We start from the raw sequence: 25,605 nt of genomic DNA, 5'->3' as shown, positions 1-25,605 counted from the left end.
GATTTTTATTTGAATGGATTTCGTTGAAATTAAATGGTATGGCTTAAGGTTGCGGAATATATATATATATTTATTTATTGTGTAACACTCTAAATTTGCATAGGAACCTTTACCTTTACAAATATAGTAGTGGGAATAGATTTAGGAATTATCCGTTTGACTAAAACTAAATACTCGAATTTAATTCTTTTGATTGTCAAAATATATTTATATTATAACGAGAGAGTAAGGATATCTTCGGCATGTTAAAAATTGTATGCCATGTAGACATTTTCCTTACGGGCTGAGCTGATCTTTATGAATATATCTTGGAAAACACTCTATACACAGTAATTTTTTCGACCGATAAGACCCATAGAGTTATATAATAATTTATCTAGCTTAAGTAAGGATATCCTTTTAAAAAAATGTTCTTTAGCCCCACAAAAGTATTTTTATACAAAAAGTCAACTCCCTAGCGATCTTTACTATGATTTGATATAATATAGTGTTTCAATTTGTTCGACTATGGACTTATCATTTATCATGGAGGTCGAATATATCTCCATTCCGTCCGTTACCACGAACACTAACTTTTAGCACGCCAATAACTTTTAATACGAAATTTGTAATTTATTTTAACTCGAAGGACAAGACTTAAATTAGCTTTGGAAACCACTACACTATACTACATAAATCATGTTCGGTTCTGATTATCTTATGGATCACATTTGTAAATAACGAATGCTTAAAGTGAAGTACTTATAAAAGTTGTTGCCTATGCTGATAATCCGATTACACGTGCCAGGTACTCAACTGCAATTGCTTGACCCCAAAAGCCAAATTGACTTTCGTCAAATGTGAGTACAAGTAAGAAAAGGGCCTCTGAATAAGACTAAAATGCACCACTTGCACCATCCATTGATTTATTCGTATAAGCACGCACGCCTCTAGGTCGAGGTCAATGATTGAAGGCTTGAAAGAATTGTAAGACATGCCCATGCTAAAGGGAAGGGGAAGAGGTGGTGTAGCTAAAGAAGTCGCACCCGCTACTGAAGGCCCATTAAGTGGCACCGTTTGTCAGCCGCGAACGACTTTGAAAGTTGCAACAACGCCAACGCCTGGGAATGTTTGGCAAGCACGCAACTGCCGACGTCACGGCTACGGCAACTTCAGAGCACTTGAAGACACTTGTTGTACTTGTACCTTGAATAAAAACAACACGACTATCATCAATCAGAATAGCGGCAGCTGTCAGCTGCAGATGCGACTAATAATAAAGTCTGCAACGACTTTCCAATCAAAACAATGCCGGCGCCGGGCCGCAACAAGTGTTGCCCGTGGCTACCTGGGGTGCCTAAAGAGTGGGTGGTGCTGGACTACCTGGCCAGGCAGGCCTGTCAGTCGAGCTGAACTCAAAACAACCCGTCAACTAGGCGACTGTCAAATGCGCCACATATCCGTAGTTCGTAATATCGACCAAACAGCAGCAAGCAATATAATGTGAACTTTAAGCGACTTTCTGGGTCTCCGCTTGGCGCAGACATAGATTGGATTTCAACCTATACGGAGCGTCCTAGAAAGAGCAGCACCGAAAGCTGCAACACATATAGGTGTCAGTTAATTGGTCCATATTAACTCCAAATCATGGATGATCGCACTATAGACTCGATATTTCTGGGCTCCCTGGAGTCCCTGCCGCCGGTTAGTTCGAAGATAGTGCGTATTTTTACCAGCTCCACGTTTACGGGTGTGTTACAAACTGCATGTGTTTCATCATGTGTGAGCTCTTATGTAATCGCGTATATTCCATAAAATAGATACCACAATGGAGAGAAACACACTGATGGCCAAGTGTTATCCCAGAATCAAGGACTATTGTCGCGAGAAGCACGGTCTCGAATTCCAGGTGGTCGACATGCGTTGGGGTGTTCGAGATGAGGCCACAGACGATCATATGACCACAGAGCTTTGCATGCGTGAGATCAAAAATTGTCAGCGTCTATCGATGGGGCCCAATTTCATTGTGTTTTTGGGCCAAAAGTATGGCTACCGGCCCATACCCACATACATTGTCTCATCGGAGCTGCAGCTGATATGCGAGGAGCTGACATCCATGGGCGTGGATCGTGCACTGCTCGATCTGTGGTATAAAAAGGACAGCAATGCCGTGCCGCCCATATCAGTGCTGCAGCCCATATCTTCGATATTGATTAACTTTAACAATAAGGTAAATATTGACAGCCGGCGGAAAACAGGCCCCGACTTAGCCACATCTGTTTTACAGCGCGTGCCCAAGCTGCAGGCGGAGGATCAGGCCGTCTGGTGGGATACGCTAAACAAGATGCAAAAGCTGCTGCGCAAGGCTACCGCCTCGCTGGGCGCCAGCAATAAGATGTCTAAGGAGGATGTTCACAACTATTTCATGTCAGGTAAATCGGGAGATGGGCAATAAATACCGGAGATGAACTCCACTTTGTTTCGTTCATTTAGTTACGGAGAGGGAGGTGATCAATGGCGTGTTAAATGTGAAGAATACCAAGAATCATTGTCTGGCCTATGTGCGCTATATAAACAATATCAATTTGCAAAACTTGAAGAAGGCCTCGCTCTTTGTGGACATTATCAATCGTAGCCTGGACACGGAGTCTGCCAAATTGCTGAGTGACCTAAGGGATACGCGCCTGCCCGCCAAGATCGAGGCGAGCAATGCACAAAAGTAAGTAAAAATATTATAATTTGGATCGCAGCTTCGAGTTTAATGGTGCCCCATTTCCAGATACACTGTGGAGTGGATTGGTCGCGAGGGTCTGGACATTGAGACGCACGAGGAGTATTTGAATCATTTCATTTCGCACTTCTATAAGAACGTTGTTAAGCTCGTGGATAGGGCCATGCGCAAAGAAGACTCCAGTGCACAGGGGCAGATAGTAACTGAGATCCTTCAGCATTTGCATGCTTGTAACAATTCGGTGAAAATCTTTTACGGCCGCGAAGAAAGTTGCGAACGTATCAAGCGCTATATGCTGGGGGATTCAGATAAGCCACTTGTCCTTTTTGGCGACGGAGGTTGTGGAAAAACTTCCTTGCTGGCCAAGAGCGCCTCGCTGGTAGCCAGTGAATGGTTTGCCGATAAGCGACCCATCAATATAATCCGCTTCCTAGGCACAACTCCGGACTCGAGCGCCTTGACGGCCACTCTCATATCAATATGCCAGCAGGTGATATCAATCCATTATTTACAGCCACAAAATTTATTCATTTAGTTTTTCTACTACCCTAAAAATATATACATATATATTATTATGCAGATATCGTACAACTATATGCTACCCTTTGAGAATATACCAGATGATCTTGTACCCCTAACAGCACATTTTAAGCAATTACTAACTTATGCTAGCCCCACTCAGCCGTTAACCATATACTTAGATTCAGTCGACCAATTGACGGGCACTCAAGATTCAAATAAGGTATCCTGGATACCAACGCGCTTGCCAGCCCACTGTAAGGTGAGTGCGAGGGCTATCGCTGGGCTAACTATTGTTCTCCTTGCTAAATGTCCCCATTTAATGCATGTACCTTACTACATACCAATTAATGCATGTCCCTTGTATATGTAAGATCCTTTTTCTACTGATTCCACTCTGTACACGGTTAGAAATCTGGGACTAACTTCGAGCATAATTATAAACAACCGTCCACAACTAAGTTCTAATAGAGGAACAGGCTTCGCTTTATTCTTAATATTAAAAAAAAAAACAATGTAGTGTATGTGAGTTATTTATTTTTGTATTATTTAAACTATTTTACTCCATGTTTAAATAATAATTCTCATACTAAAATTTTCTAATTAAAATATATTAAATTGAGAGCTAAAAGATATGGACAACAATTATGGAGATTTCGGAAATTCTATAAGCAATTTTGCTTTTAAATTAAATACAATAAAAACAAATTTCCCAAGCATCTAAATTTCAAAATTTGATTCGCATTTCTCAGGATTCAGTTCAATTTTTACTCAAGTGGAAAGTCCAAGATTTTTTCCGTGTACTTCTAAAAAATGTTTGCTAGCCGAAAACTCACTTTGTACATATTTTTGCACAGACAATCTAATCTGTATTATTAATATTTTGTACTGTTTACCAATCGAGTCAAAAAAGTGTCGCGAATATGCATAAATTCTTCTTGTTTCCATTTAAGTTCTATAAAGTTAGGCGCTCCTTAGTAAGCACTGCATGAAAATACATTTAAGAAACAATTATTTTTAGAATTATTTCCATTTTAAGTTTTTCGAAATTGCATGCTGCCCATATCAGGTATATGTACATACTATGTATTAGCTAATACAACAATTTTCTACGGTTTTCCCGATCGGTGTAAGTTTTTCCAATTGCTTGACATGTGCGTGCTAAACAATATCACTCGCAAATAACACGCCAAATAACTTACTCTTGGCACCCTCACCCAAAACGACTCCCGTAATGCCGTTCTGCATGAGGCATATACTGAAGTATCATATGCTTCTACCCTATCTGCTACGCGTGTATAAATGCCATTGGGATTGCTTACAGATCATCATTTCGTGTGCAAACGAACCGGCTAATCCGATTGTTTCCCATGAGTATCATGTGCTGTGCAAGATGATTGATGTGGAGGAGAACTTCATAGAGGTGACGGCGCTGGGGGAGGAGCTGGCCATGAACGTGATCAAAATGTGGATGAAGACAGCGTGTCGCGATCTGAACAACTATCAGTGGCGTTTGGTGGCAAATGCGATCAGCAAATGCTCGCTGCCCATATTTGTGAAGCTGGTCTTTGCCGAGATATGTCGATGGCGTAGCTACACACGTCCACAGGAGACCCATCTAGCCAATACAGTGATGGACTCAATTATGTTGCTCTTTGAGCGTGTGGAGAAGCAGCATGGTCGCATCCTAGTCTTTCATGCCCTAGCCTATATAACGGCCTCCAAATCGGGCCTATCCGAAAGCGAACTTGAGGATTTGATCTCACTGGACGACAAGGTCTTGGATGATGTCTACCAGTATCATATGCCACCAGTGCGCCGTATTCCCCCACTGCTATGGACGCGCATCAGAAACGATCTGCCCAACTACTTGAGTGAACGGGAAGCGGATGGCGTCAATGTTATGAATTGGTACTATTAGTGCGGACTTTTTATACATTTGATTATGACTTGAAAAGGCGGTGGACTTTATCAAACGACTATTTGACAGTATCTCTTTTTCAGACTAGTTCGGGAAATGGGAAACTATTGGCATTAATCGCTTTCACTTTCGCATCCAATCGAGTTTTAGCTGATTTTCATAGATCAATGTGAAGATGACGTATTTCAAAAATATCTTAAAATGTGTACATCTCTTAAGAAGTGAATCGATTATAAAGTTGTATTACAGACATTTTAATAGGAATATATTTATAATGATTTTTCCGTTAAAGGATCAAAAGCTAGAGGCTGGAAAATGGGTTTTTAAATATTTAGTGAACCTACTACTCTAACAACTAGTGTATATAGGCACATATTCATGGAGAAAACACTTTGAGCTTAACTTTCAAAAAATTGGTATATTTTTATATCTTAATAGATATTAATTATTACTATATAGTGTTAATATTCTAGATCAGCATCAACAGACAATATATATATATATATATATATATATATATATATATATAGTTTATATAGTCTGTTTCGATGCAAATCTCTCAGTCTTAAATCAATTAGGTCAGTCCTTCTGTTGCAGGCATTACTTATGTAGGATCGGCCCACTAAAATATATAGCTGCCATGTGAGCGATCGGTCGAAAATTAAGTTCTTGTATGAACAAAATTTTTTTTTTTCAAGATACTATGATGCTTATATATAAGCCAAATCTTTTCAAGATCGCACTTACCTTAAATTAATCCTATATTTGTACAGCATATTATAATACATAAATATTGTACAACATCGTGTGCTCCACAGGTACCACAGACAGTTCAAGGACACAGCCAAGGAACGCTACTTTAAGAACATGAACATGGCCATATATTTTCATTCCATGATTGCAGATTATTATTTGGGGATCTGGGGCGGCGGCATACCGAAGCCGTTTAAGTTTACGGAGATTCAGAGACATCGTTTCGGGCTGGCTGACAAAGAGGGCTCCGCGGATCGCAAGGTGCCCATACAGCCGTTGGTGTTCACCAGCAAGGATGGCCTTTCCAAGCGTTACAACCTGCGTAAGGTATGTGAACAATGCCAATCCAATCCCAATCCTCGCCTGACTCTGGCCATCTCCCTGCAGTTCGGAGAGCTGCCTTTCCACTTTGTGCGCTCGCGGCGCTTCAAGGATCTGTTCGAGCACGTGCTCTTCAATTATGAATGGCTGCATGCCAAGCTCTCGAGTTGCCCCCTGCAGGCGGTGCTGGCTGACTTCGAAGATGCCTCCACCAACACGGAGGACAAGGAGTCGAGACGTGAACTGATGCTGGTGGCGGATGCATTGCGCTTGGGTGGTGCCATCTTGGCTATATATCCCAACATGCTGGCTCCGCAACTTATCGGACGTTTGCTGCCCGAGATTGGCGGCAATCCCAATATCAAGATGTTGCTACGAGCCTGTGATCGTAGCGGACCCAAGGACTGCGCCTTAATTCCGGTCAATCACTGCCTGCACACACCCGGCGGACCACTCAAGGTGATTATAGAGATGGTTTCCAAGCGTAGCTTATTGGACTTCCTTTTGCAGTACTCGCTGGAGGGCCATCAATTTGCTGTATTTGCCTTCTGTCTGACCAGCGATATGCGTTACATGGTCTCGATATCGACCCACTTCATTACCTTTGATTTGTCCACTTCGGATCTGACGCGAGATGTGAATCCCGGCATCGAGGGCATCATGCAGCAGCTGGTGCTTAGCCCGGACAACAAGTGGGCAGCTGCCTACTCCAACAACAATCAGACAGTGCTGCTCAACATGCTTTCCAGTGAGTTTGTAGTGATTAACAGTCCATTCGAGGAGGGCGACGGACCAGTTAGTGGGCTGTATCTGCTGAACCAAAAGTAGGTTGTCATGTGATTGAATGCACTCAGGTACTAATCGCACCTTAGCTTATTTATCATTTGCAAGCTGCGTTGGGCTAAATTTGATATGCGTGGCAATTTGGTGGATATATTTGAAGTACCGGGCCAGATTACGGATTGGGAAATATTGAGTAAGTGGCTCTCCCTACTGTTGCCTGGGGCATCGAATACATATTTATGCTTCGCATGCAGCCATGGAATTCTTCAGCCCAATAGATTACAATGTCGTCTTCTGGTCGGGCTCCATTAATGAAATACGTTTGCGTTTGGACTCGTGCCGCTCAGGCAACTGCTCCAATTCGGTGCACTTCTTCAGCGCTTTGGTCATGAACAAACAACGCACGCGCGCCTATGGCTGTGCCAACAACGATAACTTTGAAGTATCCGTCTACGATTTCACTGAGAACGAACAAACTGGTGAAATATACTGGACCTACGTGGAGAAACTGCCCCGCTATGAGAATGATGACAAGGAAATGCTGCTGCAGTTGCGCTTGGATCAGCATCAGCACGATCGCATGCTGCTTGGCACTGCCGGCAAGGGCTTTGTCATCTGGGATTTTGGCAGCCAGGAGAAGGAGAGTGAGCGCGAACCCATAACTGAAGGCGCAATGTACCTGGCTCTGCCGCATGGCGTCAGGAACATAACCACACGCATCATGCAATCGAATTCCATTATGGTCAGCTCCAAGTTGGACTATGCTGTGGCTGGGGTACGCAAGAATCTGTACGTTTGGTGCCTCCACACCGGACAGCTGGCCAAGGTCTTGGATGCACATTTCGGACGCATTATACAACTAGAGCCGCTGACCATTGGCAATTGGAACAATTTAGTTACTTCCTCCATAGATCGCTCCGTAAAGGTGTGGAACATAAACAATATATTTGAGAAGGTTCACGTGATTGATCGTCATGAGCTGCAAATCGATGACATCAGTCTCTCCGAGGTGGATATAGCTGTGACGGTAACACGCAGCTGTGTTGGCGTCTGGGAGACGCGGTCCGGCCGCCTGCTCGCCAAGCTGGCGGACAGTCCCTTAGGCGCCATTGTTACGCATGCTGAAATCACGCCAGACGGTCGATATATCATCTCTTCGGAAACGGGCAAATTTTTAATATGGAATCGTGTATCCGAGCAAGTGGTTTATCGCGATGATCAACCGGGCATACAGCAGATAACGCTCATGGATTATGGATATAAGGTTCTTACCGTATCGGTGCCCAACATTAACCAGCGAGATATCATTGCGGCGGCGTCGGCGGGTGCCGATGAGGCGAACCGCTTAACGGCCATAACAACGCTTCGTTCGATTCCAGGTTGGATTTGATATGAGCTTACGAAACATATAACTTGGAAACTAACATAACTTTATACTCTTTTCTATTAGAGGGAACTATACTATTTCGTTTTGATTTTCCCATACGCATGGTGACTGGCATGCCGTTTCGCCAATCAGTTATCTCAGCTGACAAGGCCTACATCATAGTGGTTACTTTGGACAAATCTAACAAGGATTGCCTGGGGGTTTATAGTGCCACAAATGGGGCATTCGTATCCAAAATACTGCTGAAGGGTTGTGCCATTAAGGTGGGTCAATCCTTTCTGTGTTCATTCCATATTTTATTCTATATGTACTGCAATAACAGGAGGTTTTCTCGCTGGTGCCCATGCCGCATAAGGCTAACCAAGTGGCTGTGATCAGCAGCGAAAAGGGCAGCATTATGGACATTAAGAGCAAGAAGCATGTCCGCTCCATAGCTAAATGGGGTGGCAGCCTCACACGGGATGGTAAATGCGGTCTGTATGCCCCAACGAGAGGTGGCCTGGAACTACTAGAGCTGCGCAAAGGCACCACGGTAAAAACCTTTATACCAAAGGTGGCCGAGGGCGTCTTCTCCGTCATTTGCATTTTTACGGAAAACGATGAGTATGTGGCGTATTATCATAGCGGCAGGAAGACAATTCGCGTCTTTCGCACCGCCGACACAGAGATGATAGCCAACTATAGGCTTCAAGCCGAGCTTACCGCCATCAAAAGCAGCAAAGATGGACGTGCCATTGTGCTGGGCACAGTCGATGGCTGTATGTCAGTGTTGGCCATTGTGGATCCCAAAAAGGAGGAAATGATGGAGTACCTGAATGAGCTGCCGTCGCGCGATGAGAACTGGAAGGCCAAGCTAGCTAAGATGAAAGCGCGCGTTGGTTTTAAGGCGGCTATACGAGTGGCTACCATTTCCTCGCGCTATGCCAGGCCCAAGAATGGCGAGGGTGACGGCGAGGATGAGGAGCTAACGGAAATAACTGAGGACATGGTGCCCGTGGCGGATTAGATGAAGTATAAATATAACATTTATTTTTTCTTTTGCATAAATAATGGGCATGGTACAAAAAATACGAGTACGTGGTTGTATGTGTGTGTGTGTGTGTGGTTGTTAAACTTGATATAGCTTAAGCTAAATAATTGTTTAAAAAAAAAAACAAAACGAATCTGCTAGCGTAGTTAATTGTTTGTTATCTAGTTACGAGCTTGCATGCATCATATTATTGTTTAAATAGTAGTTTTTCTCTTTAAATCGCACTGCGTGCTTCGGCCCTCTGTCTGCCCTGGCTTAAAACAATTTCAATTGGAAACAGCGACATAACAAGGTTAATACATAATAAGTTTCGGGAAAAAACAGTTATTTTATTAACACACAAATCTTTAACATATGGTAACTGTATCAACTTGAAATTTTAATTCATTAATAGGAAATGCTTTAAATGATTGTAAAATAAGCAAGGAACTAACTTAACGACATGTGAAACATACTCAAAATTGTAATCTCAACTCAGGCAATCGAAATACGAATATGCCAATACCAAATCTAACCCAGTGCTAATACGTAGATGAATTTTTGCAGTACATTTGTTAGTAGTAATTAATAATAGTAGGTATTGTAGTATGCAATTGTTACTCGTTATTGTGGTTGTTGTTAACCTGCCTTTCCAAGTTTTGCTTCGATTTGTTATTAAAAATTATGATTATACGTATTTATATTAAATAATAAATTATTAATGTGGTTTAAGGTGGCGCCCTTAGTGCTAGAGAGCTTATCTTGTTGCTGATCAGCAATAATATGTAATTTATATCATAATCCGTAGCAGAACAGCTATACAGTGCTAACTAAATAGTAATACGGCTCGTCCACACTTATTGGGCGTGATTTTCCTTTTTAATCTGCGCCAGTTTTGCCTGTATGTGCTGCAGGCGGTTGGGCGATAGTTCGGGTTTCTGAAGAAGAAAGAGAATACATTGTAGCTTGTATAAGGCAAAATATTTTAATCGTATCATTTAATTAACTATGATTTTAATCAATTATGAACAATTAAATGTTGCTCGCTAAGGAGTTCTGACCGCACCCACCTCACGACGGATGAGCGACACTTTCTGTGAGTTCATTGAGTTTAGGCAGAGATTCTCGTCGGCCACTCTATTGTCCAGTATATTGGAGCCATCATCCACATTGTGGCGTGTGGACATCATGTTCTGTAAACGGTCCATCCAATAGTCTGGGTCATGCACGGCATTTTGATAGTTGACATCTGTGAGATAAGAACGTGTAGCAGCTGCAGATTGATCCATTTCATAAACATGTTAGTAGAGAGGCGCGGGTGGTTAATAAGGATATTGTGTGGTAGTTCTGGATTTAACTAACCTGTACGATTATCAGGCGCCTGTGTGGAGCCTGCATTCTGATTGCGTTCGATTTCAGCGAGCCCCTCCTCAATGTATTTATGGAAAGTGGCGCTAGAGCCTTGCAGGAAAGTACTAAGATCTATATCCGGATTTTGCTGCTGCAGTGATTAAAGTTTGTTTAGTATTGGTCTGAGCCAAACAATACAGGAACGTACCTTAAAGTCATAAAGCTTTTGCAGTCCTTGCTGTTTGGTATCTTTGTCCGAAATCAGCTTGAAGATTTGCGATACTGTGTCATGTGTTTGATGCGATATTCGCTTTCCGCCAATATCCTTAGCTGAAAATTGCTGACGCTGCGGCGAAACACCAGTGCCGGACACAGCGCTATCCTTTTGGAAATTCTATAAAAAGCGATTTTTTCTAGATTAGGACATATTTACTTTTCCCAAGCTTACCTTCAAGATGCGTATCAAATAAGTGTGTAGTTCCGAATGTGTGGGTATCTGATTGAGATGCTGTAATATAGCATTACCCTTCACCTTGGCCATGTTGTGTATTATCGTTTTGACGGTGCGCAGTGGTGTATCTGAAGGTCGATTCTGCCACCAGGTGCTGGGCAGTGCCAGCATAAATTCGTGCACCTCCAAGATGACCGCATCATAGTTAAGTTCGTTGGAGCGCTCAGGTAGCATTTTAATATTGCGCCAAATGCACTTCATCAGCAAGTCCGTGAACTTGGGCAGACCGGCAACGGGGCAGGTCTCTCTGAGCAAACGTATTAAGGCGCTGCAGGAGATTAGAAGAGTGAGTATTCTATGTCGAACCACTGTATTACGTTTCACTTACCAGTATATATTTGTAAAGTTGACCTTGTCCAACACTTTGAGGCATATGCCATTTATTACCTTATTGTATTGGCTATCATCCCCGCTGGTCAGCTTTTGATCAGCCAGCAAATGGAGCAGCGACGACATGAGATTCTTAATACACGCAACGCTCAGCGTTTTGCCGAGAATATTGGCATTGAAAAATGTGTACAAGATGGAAAGCAATGGCTGATAGACAACCAGCGCCTGCGATAAGGGCAGCTGCGAGAGGTTCTTTAAGTAAAAGAAAAAACGAAAATATGCGTAATGTACATTAGGAGTTCAGGCGGCCCAATCGACTCACTTTTAATTGTGCCAGCACATTTTGTATAAATATTTCCTCGTAGTCGCGCAATACAGCCTGTTTTTCGGGTGCCTCAATAATCTCGGTTAACTCATTGATGGCGGCACGTGCTTTAAGTGTGTCCGTGCTGCTGACTGCCTTGATGATCTTTACCAGCTGCGGGTCATGCTTGGGCAGCACATCGGCCAGGCTGTATGGGGCAGCGATAAGTACGAATTTCAAGCAAATAATGATTATTAACCTACTTGGGAACATTGTTTTCCAAATGGGATTGGTTTGTCAATAACTGCTGCTGCGGCAATCGCATGGGACTGCGGTAGGGTGAAATGCCGCTGGCCATGCTGGGATTTGCTTGCGGCGATGTGTTTAGATTTTGTTGTATGTAATGCGAGCGCGATATGAGCCGATCGAATTTATCCTGCGGATACTGAAAACCATCTCGTGTTGGTATGACCTTGATAGGCTCGTAAAGCAGCGAAATGTCCACTGTGGGCTGATCCTGAAAAACCATTTGATCGACTCGCACCCAGTTTTTCTCGATCTCGGACATCACCTGCGGATCTAGGCCAAACGGACCTGTTGTCCGCTGCTGCGCCGCCTGCTGCTGTTGGAGATGCAGTTGTTGCTGCAGTTGCAGCACCTGCGCAGATGGCGCCTGATCAAATGTACTGTAGAAACCGAACGAGAATGTCAATTTATAAAAATATACATGTGCCCAGCATAGGCACTACTTGAAACATATACAATGATAGTATGGTAGCGACTGAAATACTTGCTATAAATATCGAGACAACAAATGCAAATGTAACTGAGCAAATTATAGCAAAAAACATAGCACAAGCCAACACAACAATAACAACAAACAAACAAATAAAGCAAAACAAATTGTGCGTGGAAACATATATGTATATAAGTAAGGAACGCCACATTACGCCTGTCGAGTCAGCGAGTGTAAGTTCCGCTCCGTCAGCTTGTTGCTTTGGCCACGCGCATTTAACTCTGGCTGCTGGCAGCTAGTCACAAAATTAATAGAAAAGTAAATAAAGCCAAATCATACAAAATAAAAAAAACTTAAGATTGAAATAAAAATAAAAAAATAAAACAGGAATGAAAATTACTTAAATTAATACGAATCGATTGATATTGATCAATATATTTTGTAAAAAAATAGCCTCGCTAATGCAAATGGCTTAATTTATAATATTGAAGGCATAAAGGAATATAAATTAAGTTAAAAATTGGAAATCAAACATTTCTGAATTTAATTTCGATTTTCAAAAATATTTAGACTGTATTTAGATTGTTGCTATTTTTATAAAATTTTGAGTTTAAAGATTTGCATTCAAATAGTATTAACTCTTAATTTTGTTTGAAAAATCTTTTGAAACTCCCCAATTCAAAGCAAAGCAATTTCCATTCCTGTGAAACTGTAAACAAGACACACTCGCGTTCTAGCTGAGCTCTAGATTAGTGCTCGATTGTAGTTTGCTTTTCGTGTTAAAATTCACTTACCCTTCTTCTTCGGGCGGTGGCAATTCGTCGCCGCCATTTCCCACAGTATCCTCAATTTCAATGCTGTCCTGCTGCACCACCTGAGCTGGCGGTTTGAGGCCAGTCGGCATATCTGCTGGCGCGGTTGGTTTTCTTGTTTTTTTGGCGCGCTTGATGCGCTCGTCGAGCATGGAAAGATCTTTCTCGTTTAGCTGACCAATTAGCTTGTAGATCTTTTCACCGGCCAGGAAATATGCCATCACAATACAGTTGAGTGCCGCATTGCGCACAGAGTTATCGCGATCAGAGATTTGACGCGCTATTTCCTTGAGAGCCACCTGCTGCGATGGCTGGCAAATGCCCAGTCCGTAGTTCTCAATGAGAAATGTCAATTCGTCCAGGCACTCAGTGCGCTGGCGTGCATTTTTGGATTTAAGACCATCCATCACATACGAGAAGACTTTGGTGAAAGGATACAAAAGGTTTATTTGTCGTAGCACGCGACGTACACCGTTTCGGACAGCATCCTTTGGGTCACCAATCTGTTAAATAACATCCAAAGTTTAGAAATAGGAACACATAATTGATATTGGAACCGACCTTCAACAACAGATGAGGTACAAAGCTACTGCCCTCATTCTCAGCCATCATGTACTCCATTTCGACCAGCACCTGGAACACTTGTGCTACATACTCGAGACCCTTAATAAGCACAGAAGGGTTCGTATCGTAGAAACGCAGTGTCAGCCATTTGAGTATTAAATCGAGATTACAAATCAGCGCCTTACTATTATTTGGCAAATCATCGCTCAACTGTTCAATGACTTTCAAATGATAACTGCAATGCATAAAAAAGGTTGTTGTTAAGGTGCACTTATAAAAAATATATATTACTTTTAAAATACTATATCTTTTAAAAACTCTTATGGGATAGCTCCAAACGTTAATTGTAAAATTCATATTATAATGCCGATTTTAAATTTTGGAAATGAAATTCCAAAATATGATTTCCAAATAACCGATTACAGATCATATGTTCCGCAATTTTCATACATAATATTGGGAAACACCAGATTTGTTCTTTTAATTTTATCTTTTTAATTTCATTAACAAAAATTCGAAGTGAATTCAAAGCGAATATCAAAATCACTTGCAGGAATCCCATTATGAAATATATATATATATATACATATATATTTGGGGTTACGTACAAAAAATATAATTGTTTTAGAATAAGGAACGAGTGTTAATAAAAAAAAAGAATGGTTTGACGCCGATATAAAAACTTAAAATTTGATGAGTTTGTCCGGTTTTAAGAAACGAATATAGATTAATTAACAACGGATTTAGTGATAGAAGAGTTTATCAATGCTCGCTTTGCGCTTTTGGGAGAGCTGGTTGGCTATTATGGGCGGGCGCAGAGTTAACATACCGAAAGTCGTCGTGGAACATGTTGGCCATCATTGCCTTATTCACATTGGCTGTTGTCATCTGATCACGCAGTAATTCCGTAAACTCCTCTCGTGGGGTGGTGAATGTCCATTTAAGTACGCGCATTTTTTGCTCATCGATGAGCCGTTGATTTTTGATGCTGTTGACCGCCAGCAGTGGGGACGTGTCCACATCCTCCTCCTTTTTGCGAGATGCAGCGGTTGTAGTTGCTTTGTCACCGGCGGCACCGGCTGCTTTGGCCGCACCCTGTTTTTGCGCCGCGGCACCGCCACCGCTGCGCACCACCTTCTTTGTTTCTTCGGGTATGGGCGCTTGTTGTTTACCTTTGGGCAATGGCTTTACGGGCAAATTGGGACGCGCCTTCTCCAGAGCAGCCATGATGTCCTTCTTAGAGGCGGGCTTCTGTTTGTCCAGTGCACGCGCCATAGCGTCAAAGCCAAGATGAATCATAACGGCCAGCACAGCTTCGTTAGCGTTCTTGCGAACTTCCGCGTTACGATCACAGATGTGCGCATACAAATGCGGCACGATTGTGGTTAGCTCCTCCTTGGATATCGATTTGGGTGGCAAAAGCGGCATCTTTTCGGCCAACCAGGCCCACAGCTCAGTCTTGAGCGCCGGGGAACCACTTTTCAAAGCATCGGCTATCATTTCGCTCTCAAAGAACTCCTTGTAGCCTCCCTGTTCACCAAAACTGTTGATGCAATTGAGAGCCGCGGCACGCACAAAGCTTTTACTGTCGCCCAGCGCATGCAGAAAACCAGGAAAGAGGACACGAACATGACTACGACAGCCAGCGCCCATTGCTGTAGAGAGCTGCTCACAAATAGAAAGCGCTGTCTGCGCTATTTTTGCATTGGAGTCGAGAAGTCGATGAGCGAGTGCTGGTGCTAGATCACCAATGCTCGACTTGATCAGCTTGGCCTCACTTATAATGGCCTGTAGCTTGGTAAGTCCCTCATTTCTTGTTTTCCAATCTTTGTCGGACATTTCCTTCAGTAGCGACTCGGTGATTTGACTTGAGATATCAACGCGTGGCAGCAAATCGGCTAAGTTAATAGGTTCTGGTGATGCCCGGTCTGCGCCATCCTCATCCTCCTCTTCGTCGGCATTTGTGCTACTGTGCTGCACACCGCGTATAGGCTTGGGCGGTTTTTCACCCAGATTCTTATTGAATTCGGTTTGAATTTGAGACTTGAGTGCTGGTTTCTCGCCATCAAAGAATACCATCAATGCGTTGCCCATATACATGGTCATGGTACCCACCAGCTGGATGGCAGCGCCGCGTACTGTCGGATTTGTACTCTGGACACCTTTGCGAACATCCTCTATGAGCGTTTTAGGCTGGACTTTAAATCCAAATTCAATGATAGCCTTACTAATCCAGTTAAATGACTCAGATTGCACCTTGGGTGACTTTTGCTCAAGGGCAAAGCTCAGCACTTTGCCAACTACATACTCCAATTTAGTAGCATCAGCCAAAGCGGTGAGCACATCGGCGGCAGCACCCCCATTCTTAGCGTCAGCCAGTTTCTCCGTTATCTCATTGACAACATGGTCCACCGTGATAGGTGTGACAGGAAAATTTTCAGCGATACATCGTATTGCGTCCAGCTTGAGCTTGAGAACTTGAAAGTTCATCTCCTTAAGGCCAGGCTTACGTCCGTTAATAGTACGCACTAGAGTTTGAGATATGCCTGGCTGCTTAACATCATAGCTTGGAATTTGAGCTAGCAGCTGTTCCATAGCCGCCAAGCGATTTTTCCAGTTGCTATCAACCAAACCGTTCAGTATTTCGGGGGGCAACAGTTCATCCGCCTTATCCTGCACCTCTTCTGGGGTTAATTCACGCTCTGAAGCCATGGTTTTACCACCGGCTGCCTTGGACAATGCAGCCGGCACTGCACTAGCTGCACCTCCTGGTTTCTTAACTGTCTTTCGGGCACCTGTTGTCGCTGGACGCGTCACTGGCTTTGGCTCTGTGCTGCCCCCGCTGGGTTTGGCTGTTGCTGCTCCTTTAGCGGCCGGCGCTGTGGCCGGACGTTGCTCTTTTTTTGGAGCCGTTACTTTGATTTTAATTTCGGCCTTGTCGTGAAACTCCTTGATCTTGCTCATCTTCAGCGGATCCACATCGACCAGCAGCGCGGCAAGCGCTTTTTCGCTCATTAACTTCATAAGCGTACCCAGTGCCTCGGCGCTGCTGTCTCGCACTGTAGGATCAGATTCATTTAACGTCTTGATCAGAGAAGTGGTCAGAAGCTTGACAAGTTTCTTGTTCAATGCCGTTGGCTGTGTGCGACATAGAGCACGCGACAGAAACAGCGCCGTCTCGGACTTGACGCTCGGATTTTTGTTGGTCAGAGCTTCCACGATATGTTCCTGTTGTGCCTCCAGAGTTGTGGACGCATAAATCGAATCCATGGCCTCACGCAACGCGCTCACCACATTTGGCTTCTTCTCCTTAAATTTCTCCAAAAGGGCCGGAACGCAAGCCTTAAAATATTTATGAATATGGATTACTTAATATATAATATATTGTGAGGTTTAACTTACCGTGGCATAGGACGAGAAACGCTTGGAGAGACCTTTGGCCAGCATGGCCAGACATTTGCCTGCCATGGCCACAAGTACTACGTTTGAGTCCTTAGTAATAACCTTTTTCAATGCGCTGACCAGAGCGCCATATTCACCGCCCTCTACCTTAGGATTGTCCGTGAGCAGCTTCTCCAATGCTTCCAAGGATTCTTTGCGCAAGGTCCATTTCTTCTCGTCGAGTTTCTCGTAAAAATCTTTAGGCATCTTGGAAAGTATATCAACGGGATCAATAAGATCCATGGGATCCACATCCTCCACGCCAGCTTCCGCATCGTCATCTACATAAAAAAGGGCAACGCAACAAATTGATTGGCATTGAAGATGAAACAAATTTTTTAAAAGTGGAAGATCGTGTATAAAAGACGTAATTTTTCTTCTAAATCATGATATACATTCAATGCGTTTTCTAGATGTATATACTCCTGCAACTGCCTTAAAACTACATCTATATTCGTTATATACTTTCAAAGAATCAAAGAAATTCAGAAGGCGGGTCATATTTCTCATACAATATTATATCGAAAAGTTGATACATAATGTACGACATTTCTTTTTAATATATATTTACGGGGCTACTTTTATATTTTGATTAAGATAAAGATGCCTTATATTTGTATTTGTAATTCACTTTCAAAATTTAAAAAAATATTTTTTTTTTCTGGATGGGTTATTTTTTAGTTTAAAGTTCCTTCAGTCGAAATAATTAGCTTTCAGCAACAAGCATAAATGTATATATACTGATATATTTTTAGTTATGTTACTAAAAGACAACTAGAAATAAAAGAAAATATAATATATACATTAAAGACCTGAGGCAACTAAGTTTGCTCCTAATGTCGAATGCTCTGAGAAGTGTGTAAAATGTAAAGAGTTTATCAAGAAAACGAGAATATACCTAGGCGCGGGTATGTATACTTCGGCGAGCCATAAAGGCGTTTTTGACTTAATGCTTGCTTACGATATTTCTTGAATTTTCGGTTTGATGGTGGTGTATTCTCTGCTTACAGGTATATATAGTAGATAAAAATAATTAACCTAAGCATCGTCTTTACCATTGTACGAATCCTCCGTGGCGGCTTCGTCCGCTATCTTTGCCTGTTTCTCTTGCTGTGATTTAAGATATCTGAAGGTAAAGTGAATTTAGCTGTGAGTAGCTGGTAAGTCGAGCGGGTGAAACTCACCTGGATGGTTCAGCGCGTTCGCCTTTTAGTTTGTCAAACTCGTCCTCCAGCTCCTTAAGGGTTACCTGCGGCAACGAGGCAATGTGCGTTCTCATGACTGAGCCAATCCAGCGATAGCTTTCAACAGCCAACTGTTTGGTTTCATCGCGCACTGCTTTGTCGCGATCGGCCAAGAGTGGTGCCAGCTTTTTGATGAACGGCTTGACGGGAATTACCTTGGAGCCAAATTCGCGCATTGCTTGTGTAGTGGTTGCTACGCAGGCTGATACAATTTTTGGATTTTTATGGTCCATGCCCTTTACGAGCTCTTCCAAGACCGCCTCGTGCTTCTCTATCTCAACATACATAAGCGTGACCTGCACAGAGAGCTCTTTTGTCTTGGCCTTGGGCGCTGCAATGCATTTTTGGACAATTCCCGACATAACATCACCGACAGTGCGTCCAGCTAAGCTGCTGTTTTCAACAAATATCAGCGCGGCCTCCAGGCCCTTCTCCTGGGCAAGGGCATTCGAATCAACAACCATTTTCTTGATGAGCCCCGCATATTTCGACCATTCCGGTGATTTCTCGTCGTCTAGTTCGCGAAAAAGCTTGGCTGCCTCCTCATAGCCATCGACACGCGCTTTCCACAACTTGTGTACGCAGCGCTCCTCAACGGGTAACTTTTTGTACTCGGTATCCTCGGCCATGTCTGTCCTAGCGAGCTGTTTATCCTCTCTAGTTGGTATCAGCGACTTGGTCTGTGGTTTAGCTCAACGAATACGCGACTAGCTAAAAGCGAAAATATCGATTGGTTTCAAAACTGTTTGGGAACTTTTTGTTAGTTGAAATTGAAAATCAAACGCAAAACTAACTCAATCGACCAGAACTTTGCTCTCAGCTAATGGTACTCACAGTTAATGTTTCAAAATTAAGCTTAATTGTGGATGAAATGTTCGGTAAAGGAGTGTAGCCGACACGCTTGAGAAACGCTACTTGGAGAGGCGACAAATTTAAATGGGTCGCAATGCCATATTTAGAATTTGCCGTCTTTCTGCTGCTAAATGCTATTCTTATGGCATAAACATTTATTTTTAACAATCGCAAGGATTGGACACTGGGAACGCACCCATTATGAGCTCATAGTCCGCGCACTAATCAGCGACAGCCCGTAAATCAAACATGTAAATAGGTACTCCAACCCTTAATAAAGAAGCAAGTCCATAGAAACACGCACAGTTTGCCAATTATAGTAGAGTAGAGTAGAGTATTTACCGGTCGTTAATATCATTTAACCTTTTTTTAGATCTTTCTCTTTCTAGCTCGATTCGCTCTTCGCTCTCACCGAGAGAGCGTGTGAGTGACGCTTCTGCACTCCCTCGCTTTTTCGAATTAACGGAACATCATAACAGCAAATGTTTCTCAAAAAGCGTCATGCGTCAACAAAATGCCGTCGATTACCGTTTCTTCTCGGTGCCAATTAAATTTGTTTTTGTCAATTTAAAGTAGCTACAATTATATCGATACAGTTCAACGCATAAGGCAAAACCACAATCAACGCCCACAGCAGCCGCGGCACTTACAAAATGTGTTGTTATGCGCCTTAGTAAATTCTGTTGCAGCAACCACCATTAACATGTAAATCAAATTCCCATAGGGCAGACAGCTGGGCAGCTGGAACAACGTAATGCAATAACTTCGATTTTTCACAGGCTCGTAGCTCGTATAAGGCAAGCACAAAACCAATACACGCACACATACACTTCCACTGGCACGGCTTTGTAGCACTTAGCAAAATCGAATTATTAAGCTGTTCCGGTAACAACAAATAATATTAAGTGAACCAATTTGTTATTGGCTTACACAACTATGTTACAAAACAATATAGTGAATTTGGCGTGTTGTAAATAAATAATAAAACTATGCACAACTTTTAAGCGACGACAGCGACGCTCGCTGTCTGTGAAATACTTGTCGACGCTTTTGTGTGAATGTCAATGCAGCATTTATTATAAGCAACGCTCTGCTAATCGAGGAGCAGCTATGTTAAATCGATGCAATAAGTAACACTGTGTAACAAACAGCCCGCGCATTTTCTGGTTAATTTTTTTGTTTATTTTTTACTCTACTAAGTCACCCACGTTTTGTGGCTCGATGAGCGTTATTTCTAACAGGTGTATCGTGTGCCCACCCATGTATTCAAGCAAATCCACACCGGACTGCTTGCCAATATCATCCATATTTATGCTCGATGCATGTAGTTTCCATTTCTTAAGTAACGCTTCTATTGACCAATCCGCGCTGCGCTCCTGGTATGTGAATATAAATTTTGCTCCACGATTGCGTTCCAACAGGAACGCCACCGTCACAATGATATCCTCAAATACGCTGGGATCGTAGAAGCAATCTGCCGCTATTATAAGGTCCAATGCAGGCAGCCGAAAAACGCTATTCAGCAACAGGCCCCAGCTTAGACCAACGACGTCGATGTCAACTCCTGGTTGCAATTGATTGGCTAGACAGGATTTGCGTATGTGCGCTAGGGATTTGGGTAGAATACAATTGTCGCTGAGCACCACCTGAGCACCGCATTTGGCAGCCAGTATGCCGGGCAATGCAGTTCCAGCACCTAGTTCTAATATGCGCTTGCACGCAAGTGTTTGCCGACGCTCCCACAGGAAGTAGGCGAGAACTGGAGCGCTGGGCCAGGTATAAAATGAGTAGGCTCCCTGCAGAATCTATATTTATACAGTAATTAAAAAACAGTTTCTTGCAATGTTCATCTTTTTTATTTACCTCTGGTATTCTAATTTCTAAGCGATCTACGGTTGTATCACCGCCGCTTCCAACGTTGCAGCTGAATACAAATTTGCGAATGTGCTCGGCGGTAGCTGTGGAAGCCACAATATCACTGTCGTCGCTGCTGCCGTTCATGTGAAAACGCATTTTTACCCAAGCGGACGCTTTAAGAATGGCTTTTTGTTTATAAATGGCCCTAACAACATTCAATACTTTTTGTTTACAACCTGTTTGCCAGCACTTTAGAGATGAGCACAATTCGCGTGAACAATATTGGCGCCCCTCGTCTATTGTTATTCCCAAGTAACACTTACACAGCTGCAGTCACATTGAACCAAACACGCATTAGTCAAATGATGTGAGACCGTTAAGTCATACATATAAAGAACATTGTCCTCAATTTGGCAAATTAATTTAAGTTATGCCTACACAATACATTTTGAATTTGACTGAGCGGAAGAAAGTATCTGAGAACCATACAATTTCATTACATGTAATATTAATATAATTATTATATATAATTTAATTAGTATATTTTGTTTCGAATAATAATTGTTAATTTTATGTATATATGTTACGATTTTAAATTCGGTATCCTGGGTGCTATAACGTTAAAGTGTTACATTACACGCGGTGTCACACTTCAATTCGCAACATCGCCCTTCTCTAGATACAATCGAAAACAATCAAATTAGACCTGTTGCAAATGGGCTGTCGCTATTAATAAGCTGCCAGAAAATTGTATATTAAAATAATATCGGCATGCCTCAAAACGCGTTGCGCGTGGGTAACTGGGAGCTGAAGGGCATTCTGGGACAAGGTGGCTTTGGTGAAGTTAAGCATTGGATAAATCGCGTAACAAACCAGGAAATAGGTAAGCGCAATTTGTGTACGTGATTTCGTACAAGAATTATATACCTTTGCATATAGTATATACATGTACATACATACATCAATGCATACACGCGCGCAATACCAATACACACATTAAGTGCAAGCCGATTCCTAGAATTCGCTGATTCAATAATTAGTTTGATTATTTGTTGCTGTGTTTGTGTTTGCCTCTCTGGTTCTCTCTCTCTCTCTTCCTCTGTCCTCGTCTCTTTTTAAATGTTAGTGCTTGAGCTGATAAGTCTGTGAAGGAAGCCGGGAGACTTAAGTTGCTGACGATGCGCTGAATCAGCTTCGAAACTACGTATTATTTTAAGCAGCGGCTGATATGCTTGACGCTTTTTAATAGTTTGTTAATCTTAACAGCCACCAAGCACATCAAGAAGCACATAAAGGATGAAACAAGCGCTGATCAGCAGCGTACTCTGATAAACCGATGGCAGCAGGAGCTTAAATGGACACTTCAGTTTCAGATGCCCTTCATTGTTGCCGGCGTTAGATTGGACGACGATTCGGGGGGGTTTGTCAAGTATTTGAAAAGTCACCACATTTGGGACCTGCCGGTTATTATTCTTGAGTATTGCAATGGAGGCGATGTTCGCAGACTTCTGCAGAGACCGCAAAATGCTAACGGTGAGTCCCACCATAGGAAACTGCTTCTTTGGCTAGAGAAGCCAATATTTTACATGTCTGTTCCGACGACTGCATGTTATAAATGTTTGGCTTTTTACAGGTCTTCTGGAGTTTGAAGTTCGCGAGATTTTAGGTGCCCTACGACATGCTGTTGATTTTTTGCACACGACCTGTAAAATCTGTCATCGCGATCTGAAGCCGGACAACATTGTGATACATCGACTACCCAATGGCCGTAAGCTCTACAAGCTGACAGATTTTGGCTTGGCGCGTGCTTCGCCGGAGAATACCATTCAGCAAAGCGTAGTGGGCACAAGACATTACTATGCACCCGAGGTGGTAGACACCGGCAAGTATAAGAACACGGCCGATTACTGGTCGATGGGGATCATTGCCTACGAGGTGGCGACTGGAGTGCTGCCATTTATACCCCACCAAAAAGCGTTCAATATCCATGTGAATCTTGAGAAGAAAAAGCGCGAGTGTATTGCAATAACAGAGAATCATTTGGAACCGAATAGCTTTCTCTTTCATACCCAGATACCCGTGGGTCATCACCTAAGCTTGCCTTGGTTGGCACGACTGACAAGGTGGCTTCCGCTGGCCCTCGACTACAACTATTCACACCGTGGTGCTTTAGCAGCAACTGATGAAGTACAAAATGGATTACCAGGACCCGCCATATTCACAGAGATCGATCGTATGCTTAAGGTAACAGTACTGACGCTGTTTTTAGCGTGCAGCTACAAACGCTTAGAGTACGAAGTAACTCCCAGCACGACAATGGAGCAATTGGAAAATTTTATTGAAAGAGAAACCGGATATAAAAGGCAGACCAATTACTATGTGTTACCCACGGGTCATCCACACAAGCGCTTGACCAAGAGTACCATACCCATGGATCTCTATGTGGAAAAATGGTGCGATACAAGTGAAGAGTCGCGGAATCCACCAGTCATGGTCTACATTTTTAACACCACGGAGAAGTGTAAATATATGGACCCAAAAATGCCGAATGACCTTCAACATTTCACAACTTCTTCAAGCGATATGAAATTAGAAAAGTGGTTAAGTGACCACCTTGTCTCGGAAATGCATCATGTGCTCACCACAGAAAATGATCTCGTAAGAATGCTGCTATGTGGATTCAAGGAGTATGCATTGACTCTGGAGGACGAAATTCTCGAACTTCAGCCATTCGCTAAAGCTATAGAACAAGAAAAGGTCATGTGCTGCGGTGCCATACAGCAGTTCCAGTTACTGCTAATAGATGCACAAAAACAGCAAAAACTCTATTTGGTAAACAATGAAAAATAATTTCAATTTTATAATAACTAATGTGCATCCACTGTATTTTTTCTTAGCCCAACAGTGGAGAGTGGCAATCCAATTTGATGAAAGTAAACAAGTATAAAGAAGTCATTATTTTTGTTGAAAAAGTCATAAATCATTATGAATCTACGTTGCGCGGAGTTCGCAGCGTCTGCATAACGGAGAGCCAAGAGATCAATGAGACTATACTTGGCAGTGATATATACAAAATGTCCGTAAATAGTTATTATTTAAATTCTCCAATTAAGCAATCCATGTAAACAATTTTCTTTTATTGCAGCAAAGATTTTCAGAGGAATTATCTTAACCGTGTTGACGCCATAACGGCCAAAGAGCTGGCAAATATCGGCCTTCAATTTGCCCAAGCACGTCACGCTTTTATCGAAAACAAAAAAGTACAACATTTTCGCGATAGCACAAACTATCTGCATCTGCGCTATTCAAAATTAAAAGATACTCTAAATAATGCCCATGAGAATCTCATGGCGGTTCAACGTCAACTGCTGGCACAGCAATTGGAAATGTTGCCAAGTGCCCACCCAAAACAAGAGCAGCCCATGCATCAGCTAAATAATGCGATGAGCCGGCTGAGCTTTAATGTCGGTAACGGCATCCACGAACCACCTGCTAGTTTGGATGCTTTCGATAGTCTATCCGCCGAGAATGTGATTGCCAAGGCGTTAAGCATCACCCAACTGTATGTAAAGCGATCTTGGTGTAGTAAGTACAATTAATAAGATACCCAAAAATATTATTTCAGGTTGGAGAGTGAGATGGACATCGATCGGGACTAGCTTCCTTAAGCATAAAGTGCCTTCAAGATTACTGTTTGATATTAACTAAAGTCAGCATTATTTTTTAAATTTAGCTAGAATGCTTTAATTTGTTACATTTTATAACTGTAATCTACAGTTGATTTAGACCTTTAATTTGTTATAATTTGAGTGTGGCTCTTGTCCAAGCTTTATTTTAATTTAAAAACGCATGCTCCACATTTAAAGTTTGTTTATTATGTATATGAATTTATGTATGTGCGCTATTTGTTTTATTATAACGTTTAACTTCAATATTATTATAAAATATATATGCTTTCACATCATTTAATGTTTTAGTTTTATTTTTATAATATCCGGTTGGCTGTGAAACATGATATTCTCGAACTAATTATATTTATTCACTTGGCAAACAATTATTTCTATTTAGTGGTAAACAGCAAGTCTGTTTCGATTTGTATATATCAGAAGTTTCCCAGAATTGAGCTAGTTTTAGTTTTGCGGCGAATTATTAAATAAATCGTTATATTAATATACTAGGACAGAAGTTGGAAAACAAGTTT

General features: G+C 42.3%; 4 protein-coding genes across 11 annotated transcripts; 2 read left to right on the top strand and 2 right to left on the bottom strand.

Moving 5' to 3' along the window:
* Window positions 1-1,506: 1,506 nt before the first annotated feature.
* LOC6630815 (NACHT and WD repeat domain-containing protein 2) lies at window positions 1,507-9,906 on the top strand. The gene is made up of 14 exons (XM_002053324.4): window positions 1,507-1,729; window positions 1,800-2,209; window positions 2,267-2,411; window positions 2,473-2,698; window positions 2,759-3,200; window positions 3,291-3,491; window positions 4,554-5,140; window positions 5,969-6,230; window positions 6,291-6,683; window positions 6,735-7,048; window positions 7,097-7,200; window positions 7,262-8,386; window positions 8,458-8,657; window positions 8,717-9,906. Exons 1-14 carry the CDS (start codon window positions 1,627-1,629, stop codon window positions 9,398-9,400), a joined length of 5,196 nt encoding a protein of 1,731 aa, XP_002053360.1. The 5' UTR covers window positions 1,507-1,626; the 3' UTR covers window positions 9,401-9,906.
* On the bottom strand, window positions 9,397-20,593 carry msps (msps cytoskeleton-associated protein 5). Of its 8 annotated transcripts, none has more exons than XM_070207587.1 (17): window positions 20,198-20,593; window positions 18,636-19,406; window positions 18,507-18,577; window positions 18,350-18,451; window positions 17,413-17,732; window positions 14,840-17,352; window positions 14,008-14,245; window positions 13,429-13,949; window positions 12,849-12,929; window positions 12,162-12,584; window positions 11,917-12,106; window positions 11,593-11,834; window positions 11,202-11,532; window positions 10,962-11,147; window positions 10,766-10,904; window positions 10,474-10,676; window positions 9,397-10,341 (listed from the first exon to the last, which is right to left on the bottom strand). In XM_070207587.1, the coding sequence occupies exons 2-17, from the start codon at window positions 19,322-19,324 to the stop codon at window positions 10,261-10,263; spliced, it is 6,330 nt and encodes a 2,109-aa protein (XP_070063688.1). In that variant the 5' UTR covers window positions 19,325-19,406; window positions 20,198-20,593; the 3' UTR covers window positions 9,397-10,260. The 8 variants fall into 8 exon arrangements, with proteins under 8 accessions (XP_070063688.1, XP_015027195.1, XP_015027194.1 ...); XM_015171709.3 differs by having other exon boundaries at window positions 11,593-11,846; window positions 20,198-20,592; XM_015171708.3 differs by having other exon boundaries at window positions 10,474-10,652; window positions 11,593-11,846; window positions 20,198-20,592.
* Window positions 20,594-20,684: 91 nt separating this feature from the next.
* LOC6630817 (histone-arginine methyltransferase METTL23) lies at window positions 20,685-21,674 on the bottom strand. The gene is made up of 2 exons (XM_002053326.4): window positions 21,411-21,674; window positions 20,685-21,352 (listed from the first exon to the last, which is right to left on the bottom strand). Exons 1-2 carry the CDS (start codon window positions 21,558-21,560, stop codon window positions 20,735-20,737), a joined length of 768 nt encoding a protein of 255 aa, XP_002053362.1. The 5' UTR covers window positions 21,561-21,674; the 3' UTR covers window positions 20,685-20,734.
* Window positions 21,675-22,092: 418 nt separating this feature from the next.
* IKKbeta (I-kappaB kinase beta) lies at window positions 22,093-25,368 on the top strand. The gene is made up of 6 exons (XM_002053327.4): window positions 22,093-22,287; window positions 22,671-22,937; window positions 23,038-24,236; window positions 24,302-24,480; window positions 24,550-24,966; window positions 25,030-25,368. The coding sequence occupies exons 1-6, from the start codon at window positions 22,176-22,178 to the stop codon at window positions 25,061-25,063; spliced, it is 2,208 nt and encodes a 735-aa protein (XP_002053363.1). The 5' UTR covers window positions 22,093-22,175; the 3' UTR covers window positions 25,064-25,368.
* The last annotated feature ends 237 nt before the right edge of the window (window positions 25,369-25,605 follow it).

This window comes from Drosophila virilis, chromosome 2 (genome assembly GCF_030788295.1).
Source record: "Drosophila virilis strain 15010-1051.87 chromosome 2, Dvir_AGI_RSII-ME, whole genome shotgun sequence".
In the NCBI taxonomy this organism is placed as follows: domain Eukaryota; kingdom Metazoa; phylum Arthropoda; class Insecta; order Diptera; family Drosophilidae; genus Drosophila; species Drosophila virilis.
Note: the sequence above shows the minus strand (reverse complement) of the source record. Positions and strands in the feature narration are given on the sequence as shown.

What these genes read in the sequence shown, in the direction of transcription:
- msps (XM_015171709.3), bottom strand. Translation starts at nt 19,324, where the DNA reads ATGGCCGAGGATACCGAGTACAAAAAGTTACCCGTTGAGGAGCGCTGC. An exon ending in GTATACATACCCGCGCCTAG is followed by an intron (nt 17,733 to 18,349) that starts GTATATTCTCGT and finishes TTTTTTATGTAG; the next exon opens with ATGACGATGCGGAAGCTGGC. An exon ending in TTGGAAAACAATGTTCCCAA is followed by an intron (nt 12,107 to 12,161) that starts GTAGGTTAATAA and finishes TGCCCCATACAG; the next exon opens with CCTGGCCGATGTGCTGCCCA.
- LOC6630815 (XM_002053324.4), top strand. Translation starts at nt 1,627, where the DNA reads ATGGATGATCGCACTATAGACTCGATATTTCTGGGCTCCCTGGAGTCC. An exon ending in CACCCGGCGGACCACTCAAG is followed by an intron (nt 6,684 to 6,734) that starts GTGATTATAGAG and finishes TTCCTTTTGCAG; the next exon opens with TACTCGCTGGAGGGCCATCA. An exon ending in AACGCTTCGTTCGATTCCAG is followed by an intron (nt 8,387 to 8,457) that starts GTTGGATTTGAT and finishes CTTTTCTATTAG; the next exon opens with AGGGAACTATACTATTTCGT.
- LOC6630817 (XM_002053326.4), bottom strand. Translation starts at nt 21,560, where the DNA reads ATGCGTTTTCACATGAACGGCAGCAGCGACGACAGTGATATTGTGGCT. An exon ending in TAGAAATTAGAATACCAGAG is followed by an intron (nt 21,353 to 21,410) that starts GTAAATAAAAAA and finishes GTATAAATATAG; the next exon opens with ATTCTGCAGGGAGCCTACTC.
- IKKbeta (XM_002053327.4), top strand. Translation starts at nt 22,176, where the DNA reads ATGCCTCAAAACGCGTTGCGCGTGGGTAACTGGGAGCTGAAGGGCATT. An exon ending in GGCAGTGATATATACAAAAT is followed by an intron (nt 24,481 to 24,549) that starts GTCCGTAAATAG and finishes CTTTTATTGCAG; the next exon opens with CAAAGATTTTCAGAGGAATT. An exon ending in GCGTTAAGCATCACCCAACT is followed by an intron (nt 24,967 to 25,029) that starts GTATGTAAAGCG and finishes ATATTATTTCAG; the next exon opens with GTTGGAGAGTGAGATGGACA.